The 24,836-nt window shown below is 41.7% G+C and overlaps 1 protein-coding gene and 1 long non-coding RNA gene across 3 annotated transcripts; both read left to right on the top strand.

Moving 5' to 3' along the window:
• The first annotated feature begins 820 nt into the window (after positions 1-820).
• foxl2a (forkhead box L2a) lies at positions 821-2,221 on the top strand. The gene has a single exon (XM_042063707.1). It carries the CDS (start codon positions 1,006-1,008, stop codon positions 1,942-1,944), a length of 939 nt encoding a protein of 312 aa, XP_041919641.1. The 5' UTR covers positions 821-1,005; the 3' UTR covers positions 1,945-2,221.
• An 8,140-nt stretch (positions 2,222-10,361) lies between these two features.
• LOC121684673 lies at positions 10,362-12,930 on the top strand. Of its 2 annotated transcripts, none has more exons than XR_006023168.1 (4): positions 10,362-10,572; positions 11,728-11,821; positions 12,231-12,294; positions 12,827-12,930. It is a non-coding gene; the product is annotated as an uncharacterized LOC121684673 (long non-coding RNA). The 2 variants fall into 2 exon arrangements; XR_006023167.1 differs by having other exon boundaries at positions 12,231-12,303; positions 12,827-12,929.
• The last annotated feature ends 11,906 nt before the right edge of the window (positions 12,931-24,836 follow it).

Raw genomic sequence — 24,836 nt, 5'->3', positions numbered from 1 at the left:
TGTGTGTGTGTGCGTGTGTGTGTGTGTGTGTGTGCGTGTGTGTGTGTGTGTGTGTGTGTGTGTGTGTGTGTGTGTGTGTGTGTGTGTGTGTGTGTGTGCGTGTGTGTGTGTGTGTGTGTGTGTGCGTGTGTGTGTGCGCGTGTAAAAGAGAGAGACTTTTGAAGGACAGAGCTGTAAATTGAAGCGTTTCCCTTTTTCTCCTAATGAGTGCTGGCTGACTGCTTCATTTAGTAAAACAACAGAAACACACACTTAGTTCTCAATATGGTCAGACTGTCTATCATTTGTGATTCCTTAACCGAATATGTTTTATTATTTATTTATATTCATTTAGTCAATCAAGGAAAAACTCGCACACCATTGTTTGCCGTTGAAAAATAAATAAACTAAGTGTTTAATCCATCAACCAATGTGCTACCAAGTGAGGTGATGTACAAACGACCTTCATCAGTGCAAATATTCATTTAGAAATTATTTTTCAGCGCAACACACACATTTTTAACAGTGCAACACACATGTAAACACACGCGACATGTAAACATGTAAACACACGCGCGCTGTGCCCTGGACATTAGTCCGGCACTACACACAGCACCTAGGGTCCGCGTGCGTCAGGGCCGTGGCCTCCGTTGGACGCCACTGTTCCCGATATCTTTCCGTTTAGACGCAGCGGGTCAGGCTGGAGGAAATGGGCGCAGCTTGGATGTGTGTGTGTGTGCGCGTGTGTGTGTGTGTGTGTGTGTGTGTGTGTGCGTGCGGGGGGTCGGTGAGAGGGTGGGTGGAGGGATGGACTTTCACAGAAATCAAACTCTGACTCGCGCTACACTCAGTCAAAATGCAGCTGCAACCGGACACAGCGCGAGAACATTAGTTGCGTGAAAAGAGAGGCACGAGGGAGCCGCCGTCACTGGGCAGTGTAGCTCGACAAAAGTTTTTCTCTACTTCGCGAGGCGTCATAAAAGTTTGTGCCAATCGCGCGGCCTGGTGCAGCGGCCGTGCGCAAAGATGGATTCATGCTTGAACCTTGATGAGGACGAACTCACGCTGACAGCATGCGAAACTAACACGATCTTGGAAAATACCCAGCTGAAAGACAACCCCGCGCCGGACAAAGGCTTGGACCCCGATAAGAGCGAACTGTCGCAGAAGCCTCCGTACTCCTACGTCGCGCTCATCGCCATGGCCATCCGCGAGAGCTCGGAGAAGCGACTCACGCTGTCCGGGATCTATCAGCACATCATCAGCAAGTTTCCGTTTTACGAGAAAAATAAGAAGGGCTGGCAGAACAGCATCCGACACAACCTCTCGCTTAACGAGTGCTTCATCAAGATGCCGCGCGAGGGTGGCGGGGAGCGGAAGGGCAACTACTGGACCCTGGACCCCGCGTGCGAGGATATGTTCGAGAAGGGCAACTACCGCAGACGCAGGCGCATGAAGCGTCCGTTCAGGCCCCCGCCGGCCAACTTCCAGCCCGGTAAGTCTCTGTTCGGGAGGGACGGCTACGGTTACGTGCCCGCGCCCAAATACCTGCAACCCGGATTCACGAGCAGCTCCTGGCCGCTGCCGCAAACCTCCGCGCCCGTGCCTTACGCCTCGTGCCAGATGTCAGGTCCTAACATGAACATGAACCTACCCGTTACCGTGAAAGGCCTAGCGGCACCCTCTTCCTACAGCTGCTACTCGCGCGTGCAGGGCATGTCTCTCCCGGGTATGGTGAACTCTTACAATGCCATTAGCCACGCGCACCCTCACCTGCACCCGCATCATACTCAGCAACTCAGTCCCGCCACGGCCACACCGCCTCCTCCGGTCCCCTCCGGTAACGGAAACAGTGGCCTTCACTTCGCCAGCTCGCGCCAGCCCACCGAGCTGTCCATGGTGCACTGCGCATACTGGGAGCACGAGAGCAAACCTGCGCTGGTACACACGCGCACTGACATTTAGAGGAGACTGCAAATGGTGTGTTTGTTCAGACCGCACGTCCCTCGCCTGTGCCAGGGATGACCGGACCGACGGATGACTGGTCGCGCAGGCTCGTGACCGGTCATAAGGAAATAAATCTCTCAAGGATCCCCAAACAGGGCGCAAACACACCGTCAATTACAAACTCACTTCTACTGAGCTGTGTGTGTGTGTGTGTGTGTGTGTGTGTGTGGCCTAAATCTGAGCTTTAATGTTGATAGTAATGTTGTAGATGTGAGCTGGCCACCCCGCTCTTGTAGGCTTGCCCAAATAAATTGTAAATATTTGCAAACCCGCCTGTCGCACTTCTCAGTCAAACACTTTCACATTTATTTACAACAGTAGGCTACAATGGCAATAATAATTATTTCTTCTTATTGTTATTGTTATTTAATACAATTCGTTTATTATTTCAAAAGTGTTATTATTTGAAGAGCGACTGAGTGTGTAGCTCATTCCTATCAGCGAAATTACAGTTTTTCTCAGTCGCTTTGGTGCTTTTCTCAGATCAGAATGAAAATTCTCATAACTAATAGTTCAACCTCCACAACATTTAGTCATTTGTGCACATCATAGTAGCAATTTCTCCTTCCTCTGAACAAATTGCAAATGCTTTTGGACATGTATCAGTTGCTTTCGTACAATTCTCTGCTGTTTTATAACATTAACATTTGCTTATGTCATGTCAGTCAAAATTAACTATACTTATGGATGCTGAATAGTCATTCACAATTAAACTAATAGTCTTAATTTCCTTGCTTCAGTCATTACATACAAAATTGTTGAACTAGTTATCAAATTCTGTCACAATGCTGTAGAATTGCAAAGAGCATATACAGTAAAAATGTGAAACGTACGTATTCAGTGTCTTGTACTCACTTACTCCCCTAACTACAGCAATGTGTAACTTTACTGTAGCTTTCAAATGGCTGTACAAGTACTGTATAGTGCTGTCTTGAGCATGTTCAGGTAGTGTCACCGAGTTCTGACCTTTTTTTCTATTGGAAAACACTGAGAGAATAAACTGTCATTATGAAAACATGACAAAGCCATTTGACTATCTTGTTCATAAACGATGGTGTCAAGACTTCTCATTTTGATGACACTGGCAGTTTCATTGACATGAAGACTTGCTTTTGAGGAATGGATTATCCATTTTGAGCAAGTGACGTGCTTTTGCAGGTTATCCACTAGGTTTTGCAGTTTGCACTAATTGTTTTGAGAAATGCACTAACTGCTGTGCAAATGTTAATAGTGATGTGAGAAAAGCACCAAAGCGACTGAGAAAAACTGTAAGAAGAATTTCTCAATTTCCCGCTTTTATCAGCTAGAGTGTGACGCGTGGAAGCTGTGAATTAAGTCAGCTTTAGTTGTGTGTGCTAGAAACATTTAAGTTGATAAATAAATAAATAAATAAACAATTACATAATGTGTCTCCGCATCTGGACCTCGTTGTCGCTTATCTGAACATCGGGTTCATTTGTACTCACGCGCCCGTGACGTGATAGGGTCGCTGCGCGCCTGTGTCCGTTAGGAGGTTTGGCCCTGTGTGTGTGTGTGTGTGTGTGTGTGTGTGTTTACTCAGTGGAGATCAGGGGGACGGCTAGCTCAAACTCAAACGTTTTAGCAGCTCAAATCGCCCCTTCGCGCGCGCGCACACACACACACACACGCACGCACACACACACACACACGCACGCACACACACACACACGGTGTATGATCACAGTTGGAGCAGTAGGACGTGTCGGGAGATATTAGACCACATGAGATCTGTTAAAAGGCTCCATTTTATCATATAGGCTAGTCTAATATAGCCATGGCTTTTTTAGCCATCAGTTGCCCGGCCTGAATCATAATAGACCATAATTGATCACACTTAATTGTAATTATACATTATAATTATATAGCCTAATATAGTCTTGGATTTAGCCTATAGTCTGGGATTTTAAACATTTAGTTGCCTTGCCTAAATCATAATAGATCGCACTTCATTTTATTTCCTTTCTCGAGATACGTAACACCATTACATTTCACCAAATAAATAACATAACAAATGCATAGCCTAACCAATATGTCAAACTGCTGCATATAAGTTAAAGTGAGCTACCTTCGCTTTTCAGATGTTGGCTAAACGAATAGCGTTTAGAAACTTTATTCTAATTTATTTTATAGCTCATTTGAGAACTGAACTCCACTCCGCCTGAAGTCTCATTGGATTGCAAACCGCTCGTTCACTCGCTCCTAATCGCTACCATCACTGGCGAAGGTAAAATATCACCTTTTAAGGTCGAGGTGGTGGACACCGCGGCAGATATGCGCGCAGTCTCAGAAGCTGGCTGTTCTATCAAACCACCGGTAGCCTACCTCGGAATGTCGCACTCCGATATCTGCTCCAAAAGTGACAAGGAAAACGCAAGGGCAGTATAGGCTACTAATGTGCGTGAACCTGAACGTGAACCTGATGAAGCAAATTGCGAAACGCTTTGTTCACGCCAAATAAAGTCAGCAAAATATACCCTCCATTGTGCGGTATATAGGTTACTAGTTTTTGACTTTTCGGCAGTAAACTAATATTTTAGAGAAAGGCTGATCTTGAATAAATGTTTATTTTTTAACAATCTTTTGAATGTTTATTTTGAAGGACAACCCACATTTCAAACGGAATAAGCACGCGTCATTACGCCCTCCCGGCTTTATCAGCTGCACATTGCCTCAAAACAATAACTAAACTACAATAAGAATAACATTAACAGCAATTATTATTATTATTATTATTATTATTATTATTATTATTATTTTAATTATTTTGATTGTTTTTTATTATCATGAAAGACATTATAATGATGATTATATTATTATTATTAATATTATTGTGGTTGTTGTTATTATTATTGTTCTTAAGGCCTGCTATTATTATTGTTATTATTATCATTAGCCTGACAAATGTATTGTGCTTTACACAAATGCAAGTGATGAATAGCATAAAAGGACAATAGCTTAAACATGTTAAAAATAGTAACATAGTAAAAAAAAAATAGTTTAAAATAGTAATCAACCGAAAGCATCTGACAGCAGTTTTTCTAATTATAAGAATGTTCGTATTATAGGTTAATTATGATGACAGACTCTATTCCTTTAGGCCCCTACCTGTCTACATAGTCAAGTCAAGTCCAGTCAAGTCAAGTTTATTGATATAGCGCATTTCATACACAGAGGTCATTCAATGTGCTTTACATAAAAAAAAAAAAACAATAATAACAAATAAAAGCATAGAAGGGCAATATAGTCAAGAATAGTTAAAAGGTAAAGATCATATTAATCACAAAAATCATTTAAATCAATCACAAAGATCACAAAAATCATTTAAAAATAAAGACTAATTAATAAGCAAAAACAAAGGCAAAAGTAGTAAAAAAGTAATAAAAGACAAGGTAGAATAATTATCAAGGCAGATTCAGAATCTGTAACTCGGCGCAGTTAGCTGAAAGCATCTGAGAACAGTTTGGTCTTAAGTCTAGATTTAAAACTGGCTACAGTTGGGGCCTTTTTGATGTCATTCGAAAGTTGGTTCCAGAGCTGAGCCGCATAGCATTTCTTTTTTATTTTCCACCCTGAACATGGGCAAAATGCCCCATTGACATCAATATGTTTTATATAGAGTCACCACACTGCCACCTGTGGTTGCATAGAGTAACCTGTGGTAGCTCTGTACAAAACATATTGATGTCAATGGTGCATTTTGCCCATGTTCAGGGTGGAAAGTGAAAAAGAAAGATTTGCATAAGACAAGTCAAATTGGTGTTTTTAAAAAGAAAAGATCATGGAGAATAAAGAAAAAAATATTTAAAAAATCTTTGTATATTCCCACAAGGTGTTTGGGTGCTCTGAAAATGAGAACCAAAATGATTTTTTTAGACTTGTAAGGTCTGCTGTTCAGACCCTGAAGGGATTTATTTTCTGTTCATTGTTTTTTGTGAGAGTGTTTCTACTTATCTCAGTAAGGAAAATAAATCAAGAGCCTTCTGTCTTCTGAAGGCTTAAACAGAGCCCAGCCAAAAACTCCAATACAATTTGTATCAACTTTGAGGGACAGCTATGACCATGCAGGATTATCCAGACCAAATGTGACGATTTTGCTACAGACTATTCCTATTTATGTACCAGCATGCAATATTTGAGCCTCCTACATGGTTTAGTTCTTGCGCTGTGGGCTTGTGAACTTTGACAAAAAAAAGAGGCCGAACAAAATTGACACCCCCCTCCCCCTGTGAAACTGGCTGTATCTTGGAAAGTATTGATCTTACATAAGAGTAATTTTACAGTGTGTCTCCTGGGTAACATAGGTACACCTGGTAATTTTTTCAGAATTTTTTGAGACCTAAGTGCGTGGGCCCTGGTTGAACTGACGTGGAATGACCCGTGTGTATGTGCATTATAATGTGTGTGTGTGTGTTTGTGAAGGCATAAGGAGGGTTCCTGATTGCTGTGTCGGTTTGTAAATGAGCATTTATTTCCCACACACATTTCCTTCCCTCCTCAGTTCTACACACGCCACTGTTCCTGTGTGTGTGTGTGCGTGTGTGTGTGAGTGTGTGTCTATTAGGCACGACGACACCGTGCCTAAACTGTGTGTGTGTATGAGTGACTGTGCATGTGTGTGTTTGGTGTGTGTGAGTGTGCGTGTGTGTGTGTGTGAGTGTGTGTGTGTGGTGTGTGTGAGTGCGTTTGGTGTGTGTAAGTGTGTGTGTGTGTGTTGTGGCAGCCGTGGCACACTGGTTAGCGCTTCGGAGGATTGCCGGTTCGAACCCCGACCAGTAGGCACGGCTGAAGTGCCCTTGAGCAAGGCACCTAACCCCTCACTGCTCCCCGAGCACCGCTGTTTAGTGTGTGGGATTAGTGTGTGCTTCACCTCACTGTGTGTTCACTGTGTGCTGAGTGTGTTTCACTAATTCACGGATTGGGATAAATGCAGAGACCAAATTTCCCTCACGGGATCAAAAGAGTATATATACTTATATACTTATACGCGTGCGAGTATATATACTTATACGTGCGCGTGTGCGCGTGTGTGCTTGTGTGCGTGCGTGCGTAGTGCTTGTACAAAGTGCTATATATGTAGCAGATGTAGTTAGTAGTTCATATCCATCTGTAGTGAGAAAAACAACAGAGCACAACCTAACGACACCATCATCCTATTCGCACGCACGCACGCACGCACGCACGCACACACACGCACATACACACGCACGCACATACACACGCACGCACGTACACAGTACCAGAGGTGGAACAAAGTCAACGATTGGAACTATAAAGTGTGAGCCAAGTGTCAAGTCAAAGATTGAGTAAGTGAGTCCTGGCTGAGTCCTGGGTGAGTTCTGAGTGAATCCCGGGTGAGTTCTGGCTGAGTCCTGGCTGAGTTCTGGGTGAGTTCTGAGTGAATCCCGGGTGAGTTCTGGCTGTCCTGGCTGAGTTCTGAGTGAGTTCTGGCTGAGTCCCGGGTGTGTTCTGGCTGAGTCCCGGGTGAGTTCTGGCTGAGTCCTGAGTGAGTCCCGGGTGAGTTCTGACTGAGTCCCGGGTGAGTCCTGAGTGCTTTGTAGGAGTCTTAAAGAAGTAATTGTACATTTTGGATTTTGCTGCTCTGCTCTGTGTAATTCTGGTCCAGTGTTTTGCGTCCATATTGACCGAATGCCGATTTCCTCATCTGCGTGGAAACGTTCTGCACACAACACCTCAGTGGTCATTGCAGGCTTTGCTGTATAGGAGCTCCAAGAAATACTTTATTTTGTCTAAAAAGGCAACATTTCGATCTCAACAGATCTTCATCAGGCCTCACACAAACACACACACACACACACACACACAGTGACATGCAGCATGGTTGTCAATAAATAGTAATTTCTGAGATTGTTATTTCTATGCTTTCCTCCTTATAGTTTATAGGATTCAGAACATTCTAGAAGAGCGGTTATAAATGTGTTAGAACATTCACCTTTGATACTAGCAGCCTCTCCTCTTAGAACATTATAGAAGATCGGTTAATAATGTTATAGGATTCAGAACATTCTAGAAGAGCGGTTAGAAATGTGTTAGAACATTCCCCTTTGGTACTAGCAGCCTCTCCTCTAAATGGCAACTGGTTAGAACATTCTAGAAGAACATTATAAAACATTATTAGAACATTATAACATTCCCCTTTGGTACTAGCAGCCTCTCCTCTAAATGGCAACTGGTTAGAACATTCTAGAAGAACATCATAGAACATTATTAGAACATTATAACATTCCCCTTTGGTACTAGCAGGCTCTCCTCCAAATGGCAACTGGTTAGAACATTCTAGAAGAGCAGTTAATAATGTTCCTTTAAAAAAACACTGTGCCTGAATTCTGGCGTGGGGCGAGATTTGAAAGTAAGCAATTAACCTTATAATATTAGATGTTCAAAAATGTCTGAAAACTAACTTATTTCACACAATGTTTCAGTAATTTAGGCTACATACTTGGAAAATGCAGTTAAATAGTGTTAGATATGAAAATCCTTTTTAGCAACTAGTACAGTAGGTCTCACCTTTTATACAAGAGAGACACTGATTCATAAACGATAAATACCGCTATTATCCCAATATCTAAACGTTAAAATAGCGTTTTCACTCATTGTATGCGTTTTTGTTTTTTGTTTTCGTTCTTCAAACCGTTTCTAATCCCTGCTCAAAGGAACTGACATTAAAATAATAAAATGTAAGTAGTATTTAGTAAAAAAATGGTTGAGTAAATAGATTGAAATACACCCCCCGTGTGTGTTTGGAAGTGTGTGTGTGTGTGTGTGTGAGGGGGGGGGGAGGGGGGGGGGGGGGTTGTGTGTTTCGGATTAGCATTCTCTCGCTGAGAAAAGATTACTCTGATCACTGAGACATGTGTGTTTGTCTGATCACTGAGACAGGTTCAATCCAATTAGCTTGGAATGGTGTGTAAGAGGAGCTCACACACACAATGACTCTCTGACACACACACACACACAATGACTCTCTGACACACACACACACACACTCTCTCTCTCTCTCTCTAACACACACACACACACTTTCTGACTCTCTCTCTGACACACACAGGCTATGACACAAACACACCCACACACTCTCTCTCTCTCTAACACACACACACACACACACACACTTTCTGACTCTCTCTCTGACACACACAGGCTATGACACAAACACACACACACACACACACTCTCTCTCTCTCTAACACACACACACACACTTTCTGACTCTCTCTCTGACACACACAGGCTATGACACAAACACACACACACCCACACACTCTTTCTCTCTAACTGCTTTCAGACATGTCCTCTGCACCTGCAAAACATTTTTGTCAAATGGAGGTCCGACCCTTTGGGTGATTCAGACATGATGCGGACGTCATGTGCGTGTGTGTCATAAACAGCATCTCCGCGTGGTCGAGTGAGGAGTGAGGGTACATCAGCATCTCCGCGTGGTCGAGTGAGGAGTGAGGGTACATCAGCATCTCCGCGTGGTCGAGTGAGGGTACATCAGCATCTCCGCGTGGTCGAGTGAGGAGTGAGGGTACATCAGCATCTCCGCGTGGTCGAGTGAGGGTACATCAGCATCTCCGCGTGGTCGAGTGAGGGTACATCAGCATCTCCGCGTGGTTGAGTGAGGAGTGAGGGTACATCAGCATCTCCGCGTGGTTGAGTGAGGGTACATCAGCATCTCCGCGTGGTCGAATAAGTGGACATTAGCAGCCGTGCCCTACTGGTCAGGGTTATTTGGCTGGACATCACATCAGGCCTTATCATTCTCAACGAATTTTCATTTTTAGACTTATTAGTCTGTGTGTGCTGTGTGTGCTGTGATAACACTGTCCTGTGTGTGTGTGTGTGTCCTGTGTGTGCTGTGTGTGTGTGTGTCCTGTGTGTGTGTCTGTCCTGTGTGTGCTGTGATAACACTGTCCTGTGTGTGTGTGTGTCCTGTGTGTGCTGTGTGTGTGTGTCCTGTGTGTGTGTGTGTCCTGTGTGTGCTGTGTGTGTGTGTGTCCTGTGTGTGCTGTGTGTCCTGTGTGTGGTGTGATAACACTGTTCTGTGTGTGTGTGTGTCCTGTGTGTGCTGTGTGTGTTGTGTGTGTGTGTCCTGTGTGTGTGTGTGTGCTGTGTGTCCTGTGTGTGTGTGTGTGCTGTGTGTGCTGTGTGTTCTGTGTGTGCTGTGTGTGTTGTGTATGTGTGTGTGTGCTGTGTGTGTTGTATGTGCTGTGTGTGTTGTGTGTGTGTGTGTGTGCTGTGTGTGCTGTGTGTGTTGTGTGTGCTGTGTGTGTGTGCTGTGTGTGCACAGTAAAATTGACAGTGTTATTAAGTGTTAATTTTTCAGAGACATATTTTTCAGTGTTCATTAGTGTTAATTAGTGTAACATCGGGAGTTGTTTGAACAAACATGTACACCCACGGTGTAATTAAAACTCACAACTTAGTGTTTTAAGTGGGTGTGAATGTACGTACTCTGGGGTGGAGTCATTTACACTTCCGGTTCTTCAGTTGAGATTTTTGAAAAGAAGATGGACGCCATTGAAGTACAGCGTGGGATAGTAAAAGGTAAAGTCATTTGTTCCCTCTACTTCTGTAAGCTAGCATGAAAACTACGACAAATACACAATTAAGTAATGTCACATCACAGGTATATGTTTTCATACCAACGTGTTTTACCTACTATGAAATATTGGTGACGTTAGCTTGGTCGCTAGCTAGTAGCAAGGTCGCTAGCTAGCTCAGAAAATGTTTAGTAAAACATCCAGCAAGCTAACATAACTTCGGTGAGCACAAACCGACATTAATATAATATTGGAGTCGACAACGTCTTAAAGTCCTTTCTGAAATTCGAAAAGGCGGTTGGAATTTGAATAGTACTAACGTTACCCACTGAGGGAATAGCTCTAACATGCTAACGTAGCTGGTTAACATTAGTTACAGCCAGGACTCCACTGTTCATAGCGATCTAACGTTAGTGTGCTGCTAAATGCTCACCTGGCACAAATTAATCTGTTGACTGACTAATTATAACAGTCTGTCGACTAATTGACGTTTGGTTGAACTGAACACTATTTGCTTGGTTATATAAAAAAAATGCTACTAGCTAACATTAGCTGAGACCACGAGGGCATTCGTTTAACTGTTAGGCATTTGTAGCAAACAGAGGTGTAAGGTAACCGTTAGCCTTGTTGGTTCAGTGCAGTCTCCATTCTCTGTATGGCACTGGTATTAGTTAAGAGTCTGTTGGCTTTATTTGGGTAAGATCAATTTCTTTGTTTCCTAACTTGTGCAGGTAAGCCAAAGAGTATAGAAGTTAGCTAGCTGATACTAATTTTAGATATTTGTAGAAATTGTGGTTCAGTACTAGCTTGCAAGCACGTGCATAAGGATATTCAGTCCATCAGGCATAACGTTACAGCTGAGCAGAGTAAGAAATGTTAATTCTCTGAAATTATGAGCATTTTTTTATGGATATGGTAATATGTAGACGAGTTTACTGCCTAATGAAATTATTTAAGTTATTACCAGTCATGTTGCTTAAAAAGTAGGGATTATATGAACATATTTTAAGACAAAAACACTTGCGGTTGAAACATTTGGTAGCCTGTGGTATATGTCAGAATAAAGTTTAGAAGTCCTTTGCTGGTTAGTTGATATACTGCTGATAGTCAAATCATTGTAGTTCTTATATTGATGTAGTCATTTTCTTTGTTTTAACAGGGTCAGCAAAATGCTCATCAATGTCCAGTACCATGGAGAAAAAAGTACCTCAAACTGCAGCCTGGTTTTTCTTTTGAAAGTTTCATTCGAGAAGGTGAGGTTTTATGTGAGTTTTTTTTTTTTTCTAGCTTGTTTAGACTATGAATCAGCCTGACCTTAGGCATGTTTCTTAATGATTTCACACACACACTTTGTATCCTAGCTGGAGTTAATGCAGATCCTTATGAAATACATTTGAACTATTAAAAAGTCAAAAACTAGTATTAATCGCACGCTGGAGGGTATATTTTGTTGACTGTATTTGGCGTGAACAACGCGTTTCGCAATTTGCTTCAAACCTGATGAAGCAAAATGCGAAACGCGTTGTTCACGCCAAATAAAGTGGGTTAAAAAAAAAGATTTTGTCACCCTTTAGTTGAATTAAGTGAAATAAAATCGGAGACCGAAATTCTTAAAGCAGCCCTTTAAGATTCCAATTTTTTTTTTCTTGTTCTTCAAACAAGGCACATCAGTCCACTGGTGCAAAAGAAGAGAACACCTCTGCCATAGGAGATTCAGCAGAAAAAGGTCAAACAGGTGAGCATTTAAAATTAAAATATCACTAGGAGAAATCCTTGTCTGTCTCGTCTCCAAAATGCAGAAGCCTGGCTTCGTGTTCCGGTAGTGTCAAATCAGTGGGCACATTCAATCTTGCAGCTCTGCACAGATCTGGCTGAACGTAAAGTATGTTTATTAGATTCAGTCAGATCTGCTTGCAGATCCAGTGCTGCAAGATCAAAATCCCACTGATTTCATGCTACTGGAACACGAAGCCAAGCAATTTGCTTCCTTCAGATACAGGTCTTGTTATAACCTCTCTGTACACTTTCCGAAGTTTACAATACTTCTGTTTGTCTGTAGAGACCCTCACAACACAACCACAGAAGTGTAATTATATTTTGAGCACTATCAGTGGTATTAAATAGCGTTTGTTTTTTAACGTTCTACCTGCCCCCTTAACTTTCTTGTTTGTACTCTGGAGTTACACTTTTTAGAGGGTGCATGTAAGTTTTCTCTTTACAAGTGTATCACTGTTATTGTTTCTTTTTTTTACGCATAGATGGTCCAGGAGGTTCTGGAGAAGAGTTAAATGGGAGAGGAAATAATGGAGGAGTATAGTAGAGCACCTTGACACACTGTACAAAAAGGCATCTTCTGAATATCCTGGTCCATGGGTATGTTTTGTTTTGAATAAATTAGTCTAATTGTATACAACAGTTAGGCCCAGTCAAACTATTAACTCTTTTCTGACTGAACGAGAGGGATTCCATGGGTGGGGTCATCTCGGGACATCCCTACTCAGACTTTTCAGTGGTAGTGCCATTTTTACATTGATCCAATGTTATCGTTCCATTCATTCAAAGTGAGAGAACAGTGTAACATAACATCACAATTGACAATTGATTTTTTTTTTTTGATCCAAGATGGCGGCGTGTACACACGCAGCGACCTCTCTCTGTCCCAACCGTACGGTGTTTTGTTCGCTTAAAAAGTGTTTGTCCGAAAGTTTTACGTGTTCGTCTCGTCTTACTACGTCGTACTACAAGTACAGCAGGCAGTTTTTAATTGACATCTGCAAAAGCAAGTTTTGCAGCGTTCTGGACTTTGCAACAGAGACGCTAAAGGAACTCGGACTACTCCGGCCTGCAACAACACCGGACTCGCCTGCTACTCCTCCCCCGGAAAGAAAGCGTCGGAAGCGGTGTGCGAGGAAGCAGAAGAGGGGCAAGCGCGGAGGCGTCCGGGCCAGGCTAGCGGCCAGCCCAACTCGCCCAGCCATACCATCCATTCATCCTGGCAAATGTACGATCACTGGACAACAAAATGGATCACATACGACTGCTGAGATCAACGAACCGGACAGTGAGTAACTGCTGTGTGCTCGTCTTCACTGAGACTTGGTTAAATGACAACATTACGGACTCTGCTGTACAACTGGAGCAGCTAGCATGCTATCGAGCAGACAGGGCCATTGTAAAGGGAGGTAAATCACGAGGAGGAGGAATCTGTGTTTACATCCGTGACGAATGGTGCCGGGACACTGTAGTAGTATGCAAACACTGCTCACCACTGGCAGAGTTTATGATCATAAAGTGCCGTCCTTTTTACCTGCCAAGGGAAATTACTGCGATTCTGCCAGTCGCAGTATACATCCCGCCTACCAACAACAACAGCGATAAGAACGCGGCTCTTAGTGAACTGTACCAGGCTGTCAGTGAACAACAGACGGCACACCCAGACGGTTTCACCATCTTCACTGGAGATTTTAACCATGCTGATCTCAAAACTGTACTTCCAAAGCTACACCAGCATGTTGATATTCCAACAAGAGGAGATAACATCCTGGACCTGGTCTACACTACACACAAAGGAGCATACAAAGCCACCCCCCTCCCCCACATTGGACTTTCAGACCATATCACTGTTATGCTAATGCCCGCATACAGACAAAGGGTAAAAGCGAACAAACCGGTTCGTAAGCAGGTAAAAGTGTGGCCTGAAGGAGCCTCCAATGCTCTTCAAGACTGCTTTGACACAACAGACTGGGAAATGTTTAAGCAGGCAGCCACTTACAACAACCGGACAGACATAGAGGAGTATACAGACACTGTAACCTCTTACATCACCAAGTGCATCGATGATGTGACCCACACAAAAGACATCATCACTCGGGCTAACTGGAAGCTATGGCTGACAGGGGATGTCCTCAGGCTGCTGAGGGCCAGAGACAAAGCCTACAGAGCTGGGGATGAAGCTGGCATGAGAACAGCGAGAGCCAACCTGTCCCGTGGCATCAAGGAAGCAAAAAAGGAATACACTCACAAGATAACCACCCACTTCAAAGACAGCAGGAACGCACAAAGCCTATGGCAGGGCATTCAGGCCCTCACGGACTACAAGCCCGCGCCACAGAGCTGTGAGAGCAACATCCCTCTGCTCAACAACCTGAACCGCTTCTTTGCTCGCTTTGAAGCACAAAACAGCACCTGCCCACAGAAGACCCATCCCCCTCTACATGAGCAGCCCCTGTGCCTCTCTGCCGACAGCGTGAAGAGGACACTTGCTGCTATCAACACCCGTAAGGCAACAGGTCCAGACAACATCCCAGGTCGTGCGCTGAAGGACTGCGCAGGGGAGCTTAAGGATGTCTTCACAGACATCTTTAACACTTCCCTGAAGCAAGCCATCGTCCCATCATGTTTCAAAGCTGCCACCATCATACCTGTGCCGAAGAAAACTGCTCCATCCTGCTTCAATGACTACCGCCCTGTGGCACTGACACCCATCATCATGAAGTGCTTTGAGCGGCTTGTCATGTCACATATCAAAGCCATTCTCCCCCCCACCCTGGACCCCTTCCAGTTTGCATACCGAGCCAAGCGGTCTACAGAGGATGCAATCTGCTCTGCCCTCCACCCAGCCCTCACCCACCTGGAAAAAAGAGACTCGTATGCGCTCCCGCACTACCAGACTCACCAACAGCTTCATACACCAAGCTGTAAGGATGCTGAACTCTCTCCCTCCTCTCCCCCCTCCACCCTCAGCTACATAACATCCTGGACATTGGACCCACAATGGCCGCGTGCACTACTCCACTTGCACACTTTACAACTTGTTGTTGTTGTCCTGAAAACACAACACTTCTGCTGCTCTTACATAACTTGCACCACTATGTCACTTTCTTTCTTACTTAGGTCAAACAGAACTACCCAAGCCTTTTATTGGCCTGACTTTGCACTAGTATTTTATTGACTGTCTATGCACAATTTCAACCAAATTTTGCTGCTCTTATTTTTTTTCATTATTATATGTGCCCTCTTATTTACTTACTTTTTTGTTTACTTGAATGTTATGTTTGTCTGTGGACTTAAATTGGTAAAATATGTCTTGTCTTCACCATGGGATAGTGAGAAACGTAATTTCGATCTCTTTGTATGTCTGGAACATGAGAAGAAATTGACAATAAAGCTGACTTTGACTTTGACTTTGATACTAGCAGATACGCATACTAGATAGCCTACTATAATAAGCAAACAACATCTCACCAGTGTTTGTACACAAGCTTTGTATGGTACATCTCAAAGCAGTCAGTGGGGCACAGTGCAGGGTGGTCTGGACAGGTCTTGCAGAAGAAAGGTGTCTGCTTCCTCCCTCTATGTGCGTCATCTGGACTGCGCTTCCGCGTGGAACAGACTTTGCAGTCCGGACGCGATTTCTCGTGTTGTCCGAGAAAGTGTCGACCAGTGAGACGCACGGGCACTAACGGTGTGCTGATTGGCCTGGGAGGAGGAGTGAGCTCAATTTGCCTCCGTCTCAGTAGCCGTTCGTGCGACCTCTCGGATATGATGGAACATCCGATGGTACCACTTCATTGCACGGTGTTGGTAGCTGTAATAGGAGCATAGCTGGTCTCCGCGATCTACCCCTCCCATGAAGCGGTTGTAGTCCTCCACGCTCTTTGGCTTGCGCAAAGTTCTGTAGCCATCAGGCCCCTTGCTACGCACTCGTTTGGTGATAACGAGATTGTCGTGCACTGTGGAGAGGACGGTGACTGTGCCAGCATCACGAAAAGACGCAGTTAAAAGTGGACGTTTTTCAAAAAACACAGGGGGATCTGAAGGCCGCAGTTTCAGACCATGGAGTTGAGGGGGCATGCCTTTCCTGTTCACACGAACAGTTCCACACACGCCGGTGTTTTGCCGGTGGAGCTCTTGGAAAAGAGCGGGTGAGGTGTAGTAGCTGTCAGTATAGAGACTGTGTCCCTTCCCCAAAAGCTTGGCTTCCCTTAGCAAGCCAACAACTGAACTATGGCCAATACCCAGACAGCGATCGTAGTTGAAGGCCCCTCCAGTGTATACGTGCCACAGGTATGTGTAATTACTTGTCGCGTCTGATAGGACAAAATTCTTCAGACCAAACCGGTGTCTTTTATTTGGCACGTACTGACGAAAAAACACCCTTCCACGAAATGAAACCATGGATTCATCAATGGAGAGGTGTTCGTGGGGGTAGTACTCGCTCTGAAAACTCTTCAGGACTAGATCCATAAGTGGGCGGATTTTAAAAAGTGGATCATAACCCGGCTGACCTCTCTCCAACCTCAGAGAGTTGTCATTGAAGTGGATGCAGGAGGACAAGAGCTGAAAGCGGTTGCGTGTCATTACACGGGCGAAATTTGGTGTCAAGCCCAGTGAACTTTGGGTGCTCCAGTAATCAGCGATTTGAGGCTTTCTAGTCAGACCCATGCTGATCTGAATGGCCAAAAACGCCTCCATCTCAGAGCGATCAGTGGGTTTATAGTCACGTAAACGAGAGTGACTCGCTAGCTCGGTGGAAGCTAACGCCTCAGCATAGCGGTTTGTCTCAGCCACCATGAGATCAATGACACAATCGCTAAAAAAGGCTTTAAAAAAAAGGTATGGATCACTACAATCCCAAACTCTCTGCGGACCAGGTCGTGGGTTGGTGTGTACAAAAGGGATCCTCCCATCAGATCGCTTCCTCTCCCCCTCAGTGGCCACCGTCTTGCCTGTCACATCTAGCCACTCCCGCGTGGCGTCTCCCTCACCACAGCCAGTGAAGTCGCCGGCCTCGGTGAAGTTGCCGGCCGCTCCTCCTTCTTCGACTCCCTCCTCGTCCTCCCCTGGACCACACAGGACCCCCTCCAAGTCCTCCTCTCCAAATCCAAAAAACTCCTCATCGCTGTCACTGTCCCAGTTGAAATTAAAACTCTCCTCCATGGTCGTAAATTCACGGTACCGCAATCGCAAACTCTCTCTGTGTGCTAGCTAGATAGCTTGATATTTAGCTGATGCTAATTTGTTTTTTGAAGTTTGTGAATGACGTAATTAGCATATTTGTGAAATATTAACCAATCGTGATCTGTCTAGAACATGTTTACTATCATATCAACATAGCAACAGCACAGTAACGATGTTTTAATTGGCTACATGTTAGCGCGGCAATGATGATGCTCCTTGGGCGCACATATGCACCCTTGGCATTCTAGAACACACTCATTGTGGGCGCATATATGCACCGTTGGCAGTAAACGGGTTAAAGAAAAACGTTTAAAAAATCCCCATAGACTTAACATTGCCGATTGTGACATCATAATACAGCCGTTAAGCAATTAGAATCCTATGGCAGGTGTTCAGGCCACCTGCAGCCTCAGGCTTTAAGCATACAATCTGGGTCAATTAAGACTACACATCCTATTCAACTGTTTCCTCTGCCCAAAACTGTTTCAAAATAAAAGTCCTCACTACAATAATCCACTGTTAAACAATGTAACCCATTAAACTACTGAACTTTTTACATTCAACTTTTAAACGGTCTACTTTCTATTCTATCTATCTATTATATCTATCTATTAAACTAGCTGTCTATCAAACTAGTTGTCTATCAACAACTTTTAAACTATCTACATTCAACTTTTCAACTTTTAAACTATATACATTCACTAGCTGTCTATCAACAACTTTTAACTTGTCATCAACTGTCAACACTTTTCATCAACTATGACTCCTACCCACTGTAGCTAGTTAGCATGGTTAACAAAGTTAGCATTGTTAGCATTTTTAACAAAACTGCTAAAAATGATTAGCTAGGTTAGCTAAATAATATGGTTAGCATAGTTAGCATGCTAGCATGCTAGTTAGCATTTTTAGCAAAACTGCTAAAAATGATTAGCTAAGTTAGCTAAATAAATGGTTAGCATAGTTAGCATGCTAACATGCTAATTAGCATTTTTAGCAAAACTGCTAAAAATGATTAGCTAAGTAACATGGTTAGCATAGTTAGCATGCTAGTTAGCATTTTTAGCAAAACTGTTAAAAATGATTAGCTAGGTTAGCTAAGTAACAAGGTTAGCATAGTTAGCATGCTAACATGTTAGCATGTTAGTTAGCATAGTTAGCATAACTACTAAAAATGATAAGCTTGGTTAACTAAGTCACATGGTTAACATAGTTAGCATGTTAGCATTGCTAGCAAAACTGCTAGAAAATGTTTAGCAAAACTGCTAGAAAATGTTAGTTAACCCTTACAAGCCCGACCGTTCTAATTTCGTTAAAATTTTAACGATGACCAATCATCTAATATCTCAGCTGTCCAATGACTGATTTTATTTCTGAAATCTTCCCCGTAATGCTGACAACATAAGCTTCAATTTGATATGATTGGTTAAGGGGTTTATGGCGCGAAATGTTTTGGATACTTGAAGATGAGTCGTGAAAAAAACTTTTCACTTCAGTCATACATTTTAACATGGACCGCCAGATGCCACCTGCACTTCGTTGGAGTTTATCTCGACTGGAAACCACACAGCTGGATAAACTGAGGTAATATATATTTTACATCGTTTCTAGTTATGGTTAATCTTAATTTGTAGTCATAAAATCATGTTATTTGACAGTAATATGCTTTCTCATCAGCGTCAACATTATGGCATAGCGGGGGCTAAGTGCATCGTCATGTAACTTTAGCTAGCTGCATTACTCTGAACTGCTTGCAGTATTCTCGTTTGCTTTTGATATCAGTTATTTTCATTTGACAATTTCATTTAAAAACCTATTAGTATATTACCTGTAAGTAAGTTTGTTTTCTAGTACTAATTTGCTTGTTAGGTAAGCATTATATTGGCAAGTCAGTATAGCATACCAAAGCTGAATAAATCAATGGGCGCCGCGTTTCTAAGTTGCGTTCTCTTACATGAAATAAGTTGAGCGATATTTTTACTCCTCTCAATATGTAGTTGTAGAAAACAAGATGTGAAATCACGGATTCTGTCAGAAATGTAGTGCTAATTGACGTATTGCCTCTCATCGGGTTGTTACCTCGCTAGGCAGTTTGTAGTGAACTGTTTTACCTTGCTTCTAAATGACAAACATCAGACGTGCTTGTCTCAACATTTTCTAAGATGGCATGACTTGATATTCTACTCTTCTCAATATGTAGTTTTATAGAAAACATGATGTGAAATCACATATTATGTCAGAAATGTCATTATTGCATTTAAGCAGTTAGTTACTAGGTGAAATGTAATCTGTCTTTATCTTAATGCCAGCCAGGCAATCAGATTTAGGGTAGCTAAACCCATGTGTAATAAAATTACTTTTCATACTTCTAAATATTTTTGAGTTACTCAAAATGCTTCAATAGTTTAGGCTACCTCTTCTTGTGTATGTATGTGCACACACGCACACATCTGTAGTTTTGTGATTTTATTTTTTAAATTAATAAATGTATTACATTTGTATGATTTTACTGTTGTTTCAGATGGAGGATGACAAGACCTACACAGACCTCCTTGCAGGCCTGAAGAGGTGGCTGACTGCTGATGAGCTTGCGATCACAATGTTGAAGACCATGTGAGGATGGAGGAAGAAGGTATAGATTTAGGTGGCGTGCGTAGGGTGGTGTAGACTGCCACTAAAACACTGTGAAATAGACTTGTTATGTTGATTTTTATGTTGTTGTCCCAGGCATATGTGGTTTTACCCACCGGAACGGGTGGGAGGTTGTGCTTAGTAGGCCGTCGTATGCAAACACACAGTGCAGGGGCATGGGACGAAGAGAACCCAGAAGAGTTTCACAGTTTTCTGGGATTGATCATTGACATGGGACTTCACTTCCCTCCCTAATATCCATTGCTACTGGGGAACCAAGTCTCTGAAGGGATCAGGGAGCGTTGACCAAATGAGAAATACATATTGTGTACACTTTTTCTCCATTGACATTGCTGTTTCAGTAGTTTCTTATTATTTCAAGTTTGGCAATGCAGAATCTGGTGTTGAACCTAGGTTTGGTAGCTACAGCCAGAAAGACTTTGGCGAAAATCTATCACAACAGCTGGCAGGCATTTCCGTCAAAATTTCAGCCTCGCCTTCAGCTGCTCCAACTACTACTCTGTCGTCTTTTCATCAAGTACATATTCCTGTACAGCAGGAGCCAAAGAAAAATTGTGTGCTTTGTTATAAAAACAATACATAATAACACTAAAGTAGCTTGTATGGCCTGGAGTTTAGCGGTAGGTGACTGCTTTTTTGGTAAACAAAATTGCTGTTAGATTTGGCATTCTACAGAAGGGGATGCGTTTCGTTATGAGTCATAGGTCCTCTGTGTTTAACCTTCAGGTTCCCCACCCCACCTTTCCCTATCCTCCTCTGTGTGTGTGTGTGTGTGTGTGTGAGTTTGTGTTTATATGTGTGTATGTGTTTATTCTCAACAGGCTTGTTCTATGTAATCCACTTTCAAATGTTTAGACACATTGATTTTTGAGTGATGTTGAAGTTGATTGTATTCCTAGCTTTTCATAAATAATACATTTTATAGATGTATATCATTTTCATATTACATTAATTTATATAAGGAAGTTGTATCTGTTGAATCAAATGTATTCTATGTCTCTTCAGAATTGATCTTCAATAAATATACAGTATATTTACTTCCTGTATTACTGGTAAGGTACATGTTTTTCTTTTATATATCATTATTGTTGACTGTAGCATTTGCTTATATACAAATAAATGGTTTATTCTTATGGACCAAATAAATCTAAACCATTGTGTCTGACTTCATTATTAGTTTTTATGCATACTTTTATGTTTTTGGTGAGAAAGAGAATGTGAATTCTGTCAACATTCTAAATCCTGTTTCCTGCATTTTTTTACACTTATCACTTAATTTATCATAACTTTTGAAAGGTTAATGATATTCCAATTCAGTCTTTTTTGTTAAATAGCCCACAACTTGCTGAACATGTCATACACTCTATATTTTTCTCTATCTCATATAGAAATATGATGAAAATTCATTTTTATGCGAATGAAATTCAATTTTAACGAATTTCGGTATACATTTGGAGAGGATTTTCAAAGACTGTTCATTACTATATCAACATTACCATATGTATTTTACATCATTTGATAGAACTGACCCTTCTGATTACAATGGTATGTATATCCCATTGATGGTATGTATTATACTCAAGAAATAAGGTTTTTTGTGTAAGGAGGTCCTCCAGCACCAAAAATGGAATGTTCGGCACGGGCACGAAAGGGTTAAGGCGAGACACTACAGGTGAATAGGGTAACATTTTTAACAAGCAGATATCACTATGAAACTTCCCCAGTTGATTACTTACATTAATATGAGAAAAAAATGTATTACAAGTTTGCTGTAATTTAATGTTTACATATGCAAATGATGCATTATCTAATTAAATATGCGCTAATTTGCATACATTTTATGGCACGAAACCTGAGCATTGGATACAGCCAAGTTCAAAATTATGTTTTCATTGTGTTCAGATATTAGATGGGGAAACATTTACAGAGGGATTTATGAATATCTACTTTTGTTATCCTGTAAATCAGAAAATTATGTCACTAGCCCCAAAAAATCGCTTTTTTCCATGTTTTTAGGCATAAAATGTCATCTAAGTCAGGCTAGGAATAATATATCAACAAACCCCTCTGTAGAAATCTTCGACATATAGTTAGGCATAAATCCAGAAAGTTTGGTGTATGTACGTGCTTCTGAAGTGGAGTTTTTGAGTTCAGAGTGTGAGCGGAAACTCATTTTGAGAAAACAGCCTTGAAAGACAGCCAATGAGATTCCGTTCTCAGCCTAGACTCGCCTTTGAACTTTCGCGATTGGTTGCTGATACAAAGGAAGTGTCCATATATGGATCACATAGCGTGATACAGGAAAAACAGAGCTTTCCAACGGTAGTACACATGTTATGTTTTGGACCACGGTCGCGGGAGTGCATGCAAGGTTAGAATGCTAACTTTTGCTGAATTTAGGAGAAATATACAGGCGCGAGTAGACACAATATAATGAAATAAACACCTAAATGTGTAAATCTGACTTTTTTGTTGTAGTAGTGTGATAGAATACATGCTAAGGTAACATACTAGCTCAAAATCTCGAAATTGACCAGTGCATGAAAAAACGATGTTTTCACCTGCCGTGTCTCGCGTTAGCTAGTAAGTTAGCTAAGTAGCATGGTTAGCATGTTAGCATTGTTAGCACTATTATAAAACATTAGCTAAGTAGCATGGTTAGCAGAATTACAAATCTTAGCATAACTGCTAGCAAACATTAGAGCCATTCCAACTTTCAGTTATCGTCAAATATCTACCTATACACAGCCATTAAACTATTTGAATATCAACATTCATTAAACTGCTATAAAACGTTTGCTAAGTAGCATGGTTAGCAGGTTAGCATTGCTAGCACTGCTATAAAACATTAGCTAAGTAGCATGGTTAGCATAGTTAAAAATCTTAGCATAACTGCTAGCAAACATTAGAGCCATTCCAACTTTCAGTTATCGTCAAATATCTACCTATACACAGCCATTAAACTATTTGAATATCAACATTCATTAAACTGCTAGAAAACGTTTGCTAAGTAGCATGGTTAGCAGGTTAGCATTGCTAGCACTGCTATAAAACATTAGCTAAGTAGCATGGTTAGCAGAATTACAAATCTTAGCATAACTGCTAGCAAACATTAGAGCCATTCCAACTTTCAGTTATCGTCAAATATCTACCTATACACAGCCATTAAACTATTTGAATATCAACATTCATTAAACTGCTAGAAAACGTTTGCTAAGTAGCATGGTTAGCATTGCTAGCACTGCTATAAAACATTAGCTAAGTAGCATGGTTAGCATAGTTAAAAATCTTAGCATAACTGCTAGCAAACATTAGAGCCATTCCAACTTTCAGTTATCGTCAAATATCTACCTATACACAGCCATTAAACTATTTGAATATCAACATTCATTCAACTTCCAGTCTGTCAACAACTTTTAAACTATTTACCTTCAACTTTTAAACGGTCTACTTTTAAACTATCATTAAACTATCTATTAAACTAGCTGTCTATCAACAACTTTTAAACTATCTACTGTCTATCAACAACTTTTAAACTATCTACATTCAGCTTTTAAACAGTCTACTTTTAAACTATCAACTTTTATTAAGCTATGCAACCACCATGTTTATCCTAGCATCACCGTAGTAACCATCTCTGTATTATCTGTTTTAACTATACATGATATTTTACATCACAACTTTAGCATTTTCATGCACTGGTAATTCCTTGGAATTGCATTTCTAGTTAATATTTATCTTTTGCATTTCTTTTCCAAACAATGTCGAACTTGGCACTGCACTTACCCGCAGAAAGTCACCTGCCAAGTTTGAAATCAACCAGACAACCGGTTTGACAAATATGTGGCACACACACACACACACACACACACAGACGCTCCTGTCAATTATAAATAGATGAATCTGCACTGTTCAGCAACATGTTTGTGTAACCAACTTTAACCAGTCAGTTACATGATTAATAACTAAAAAGTCTTTCTATGGCTAGAAGTGATGTACTGGAGGCGAAGAGTTGATTTGTCAGCATTTATTCCTGGTCCCTTTCCAGACTAGAAGACAACAGACAGGGCAATCAATGACGACATGCAGACGAAAAGAGTTCTGGCATCCCCTTTCCAGACTTCCAAAACGTGAGAAACAAATAAAAATACATAACATAATGTAAGATATATACTGTTCAGTACATTTTGTTCCAAGATGATCCAGTGTGAAATAAACAGCCTACAATAGTAGTAGCAGTGCACTTGATCGTATAGTATAAGTTACAATATACAAAACATGAAATAAACCGTACAGTAATAAGAGACATGACAAATCTTGTTTTTTTTACATTTTCTAAGGCAAACATACCTGGAAGACAACAGACAGGGCAATCAATGAAGACATGCAGACGAAAAGAGTTCTGGCATCCTACAAAGTAATGCACCCGTTAGCACCCAGTCAAAAGGCTACTCAGATAACAATCGGTTTTCTTCAAATGAATTTACGACGCTAATTTGCATATTCAATCTAATAAAAAATAACGGAGGTGTCACAGAACATTCTTACATCATATAAAAGGATAATATCTTAAGTAAAATAAGAAATACACAGTTTTAAAGCATTTCAACTTCGCAGGATTTACAAAGCCAGCTTACCCCTTTCCAGACTTCCAAAACG

The sequence above is a fragment of the Alosa sapidissima genome, chromosome 15 (assembly GCF_018492685.1).
Source record: "Alosa sapidissima isolate fAloSap1 chromosome 15, fAloSap1.pri, whole genome shotgun sequence".
Lineage (NCBI taxonomy): Eukaryota > Metazoa > Chordata > Actinopteri > Clupeiformes > Clupeidae > Alosa > Alosa sapidissima.
The sequence above is the reverse complement of the archived record's forward strand: the minus strand, read 5'-3'. Positions and strand labels throughout refer to the sequence as shown.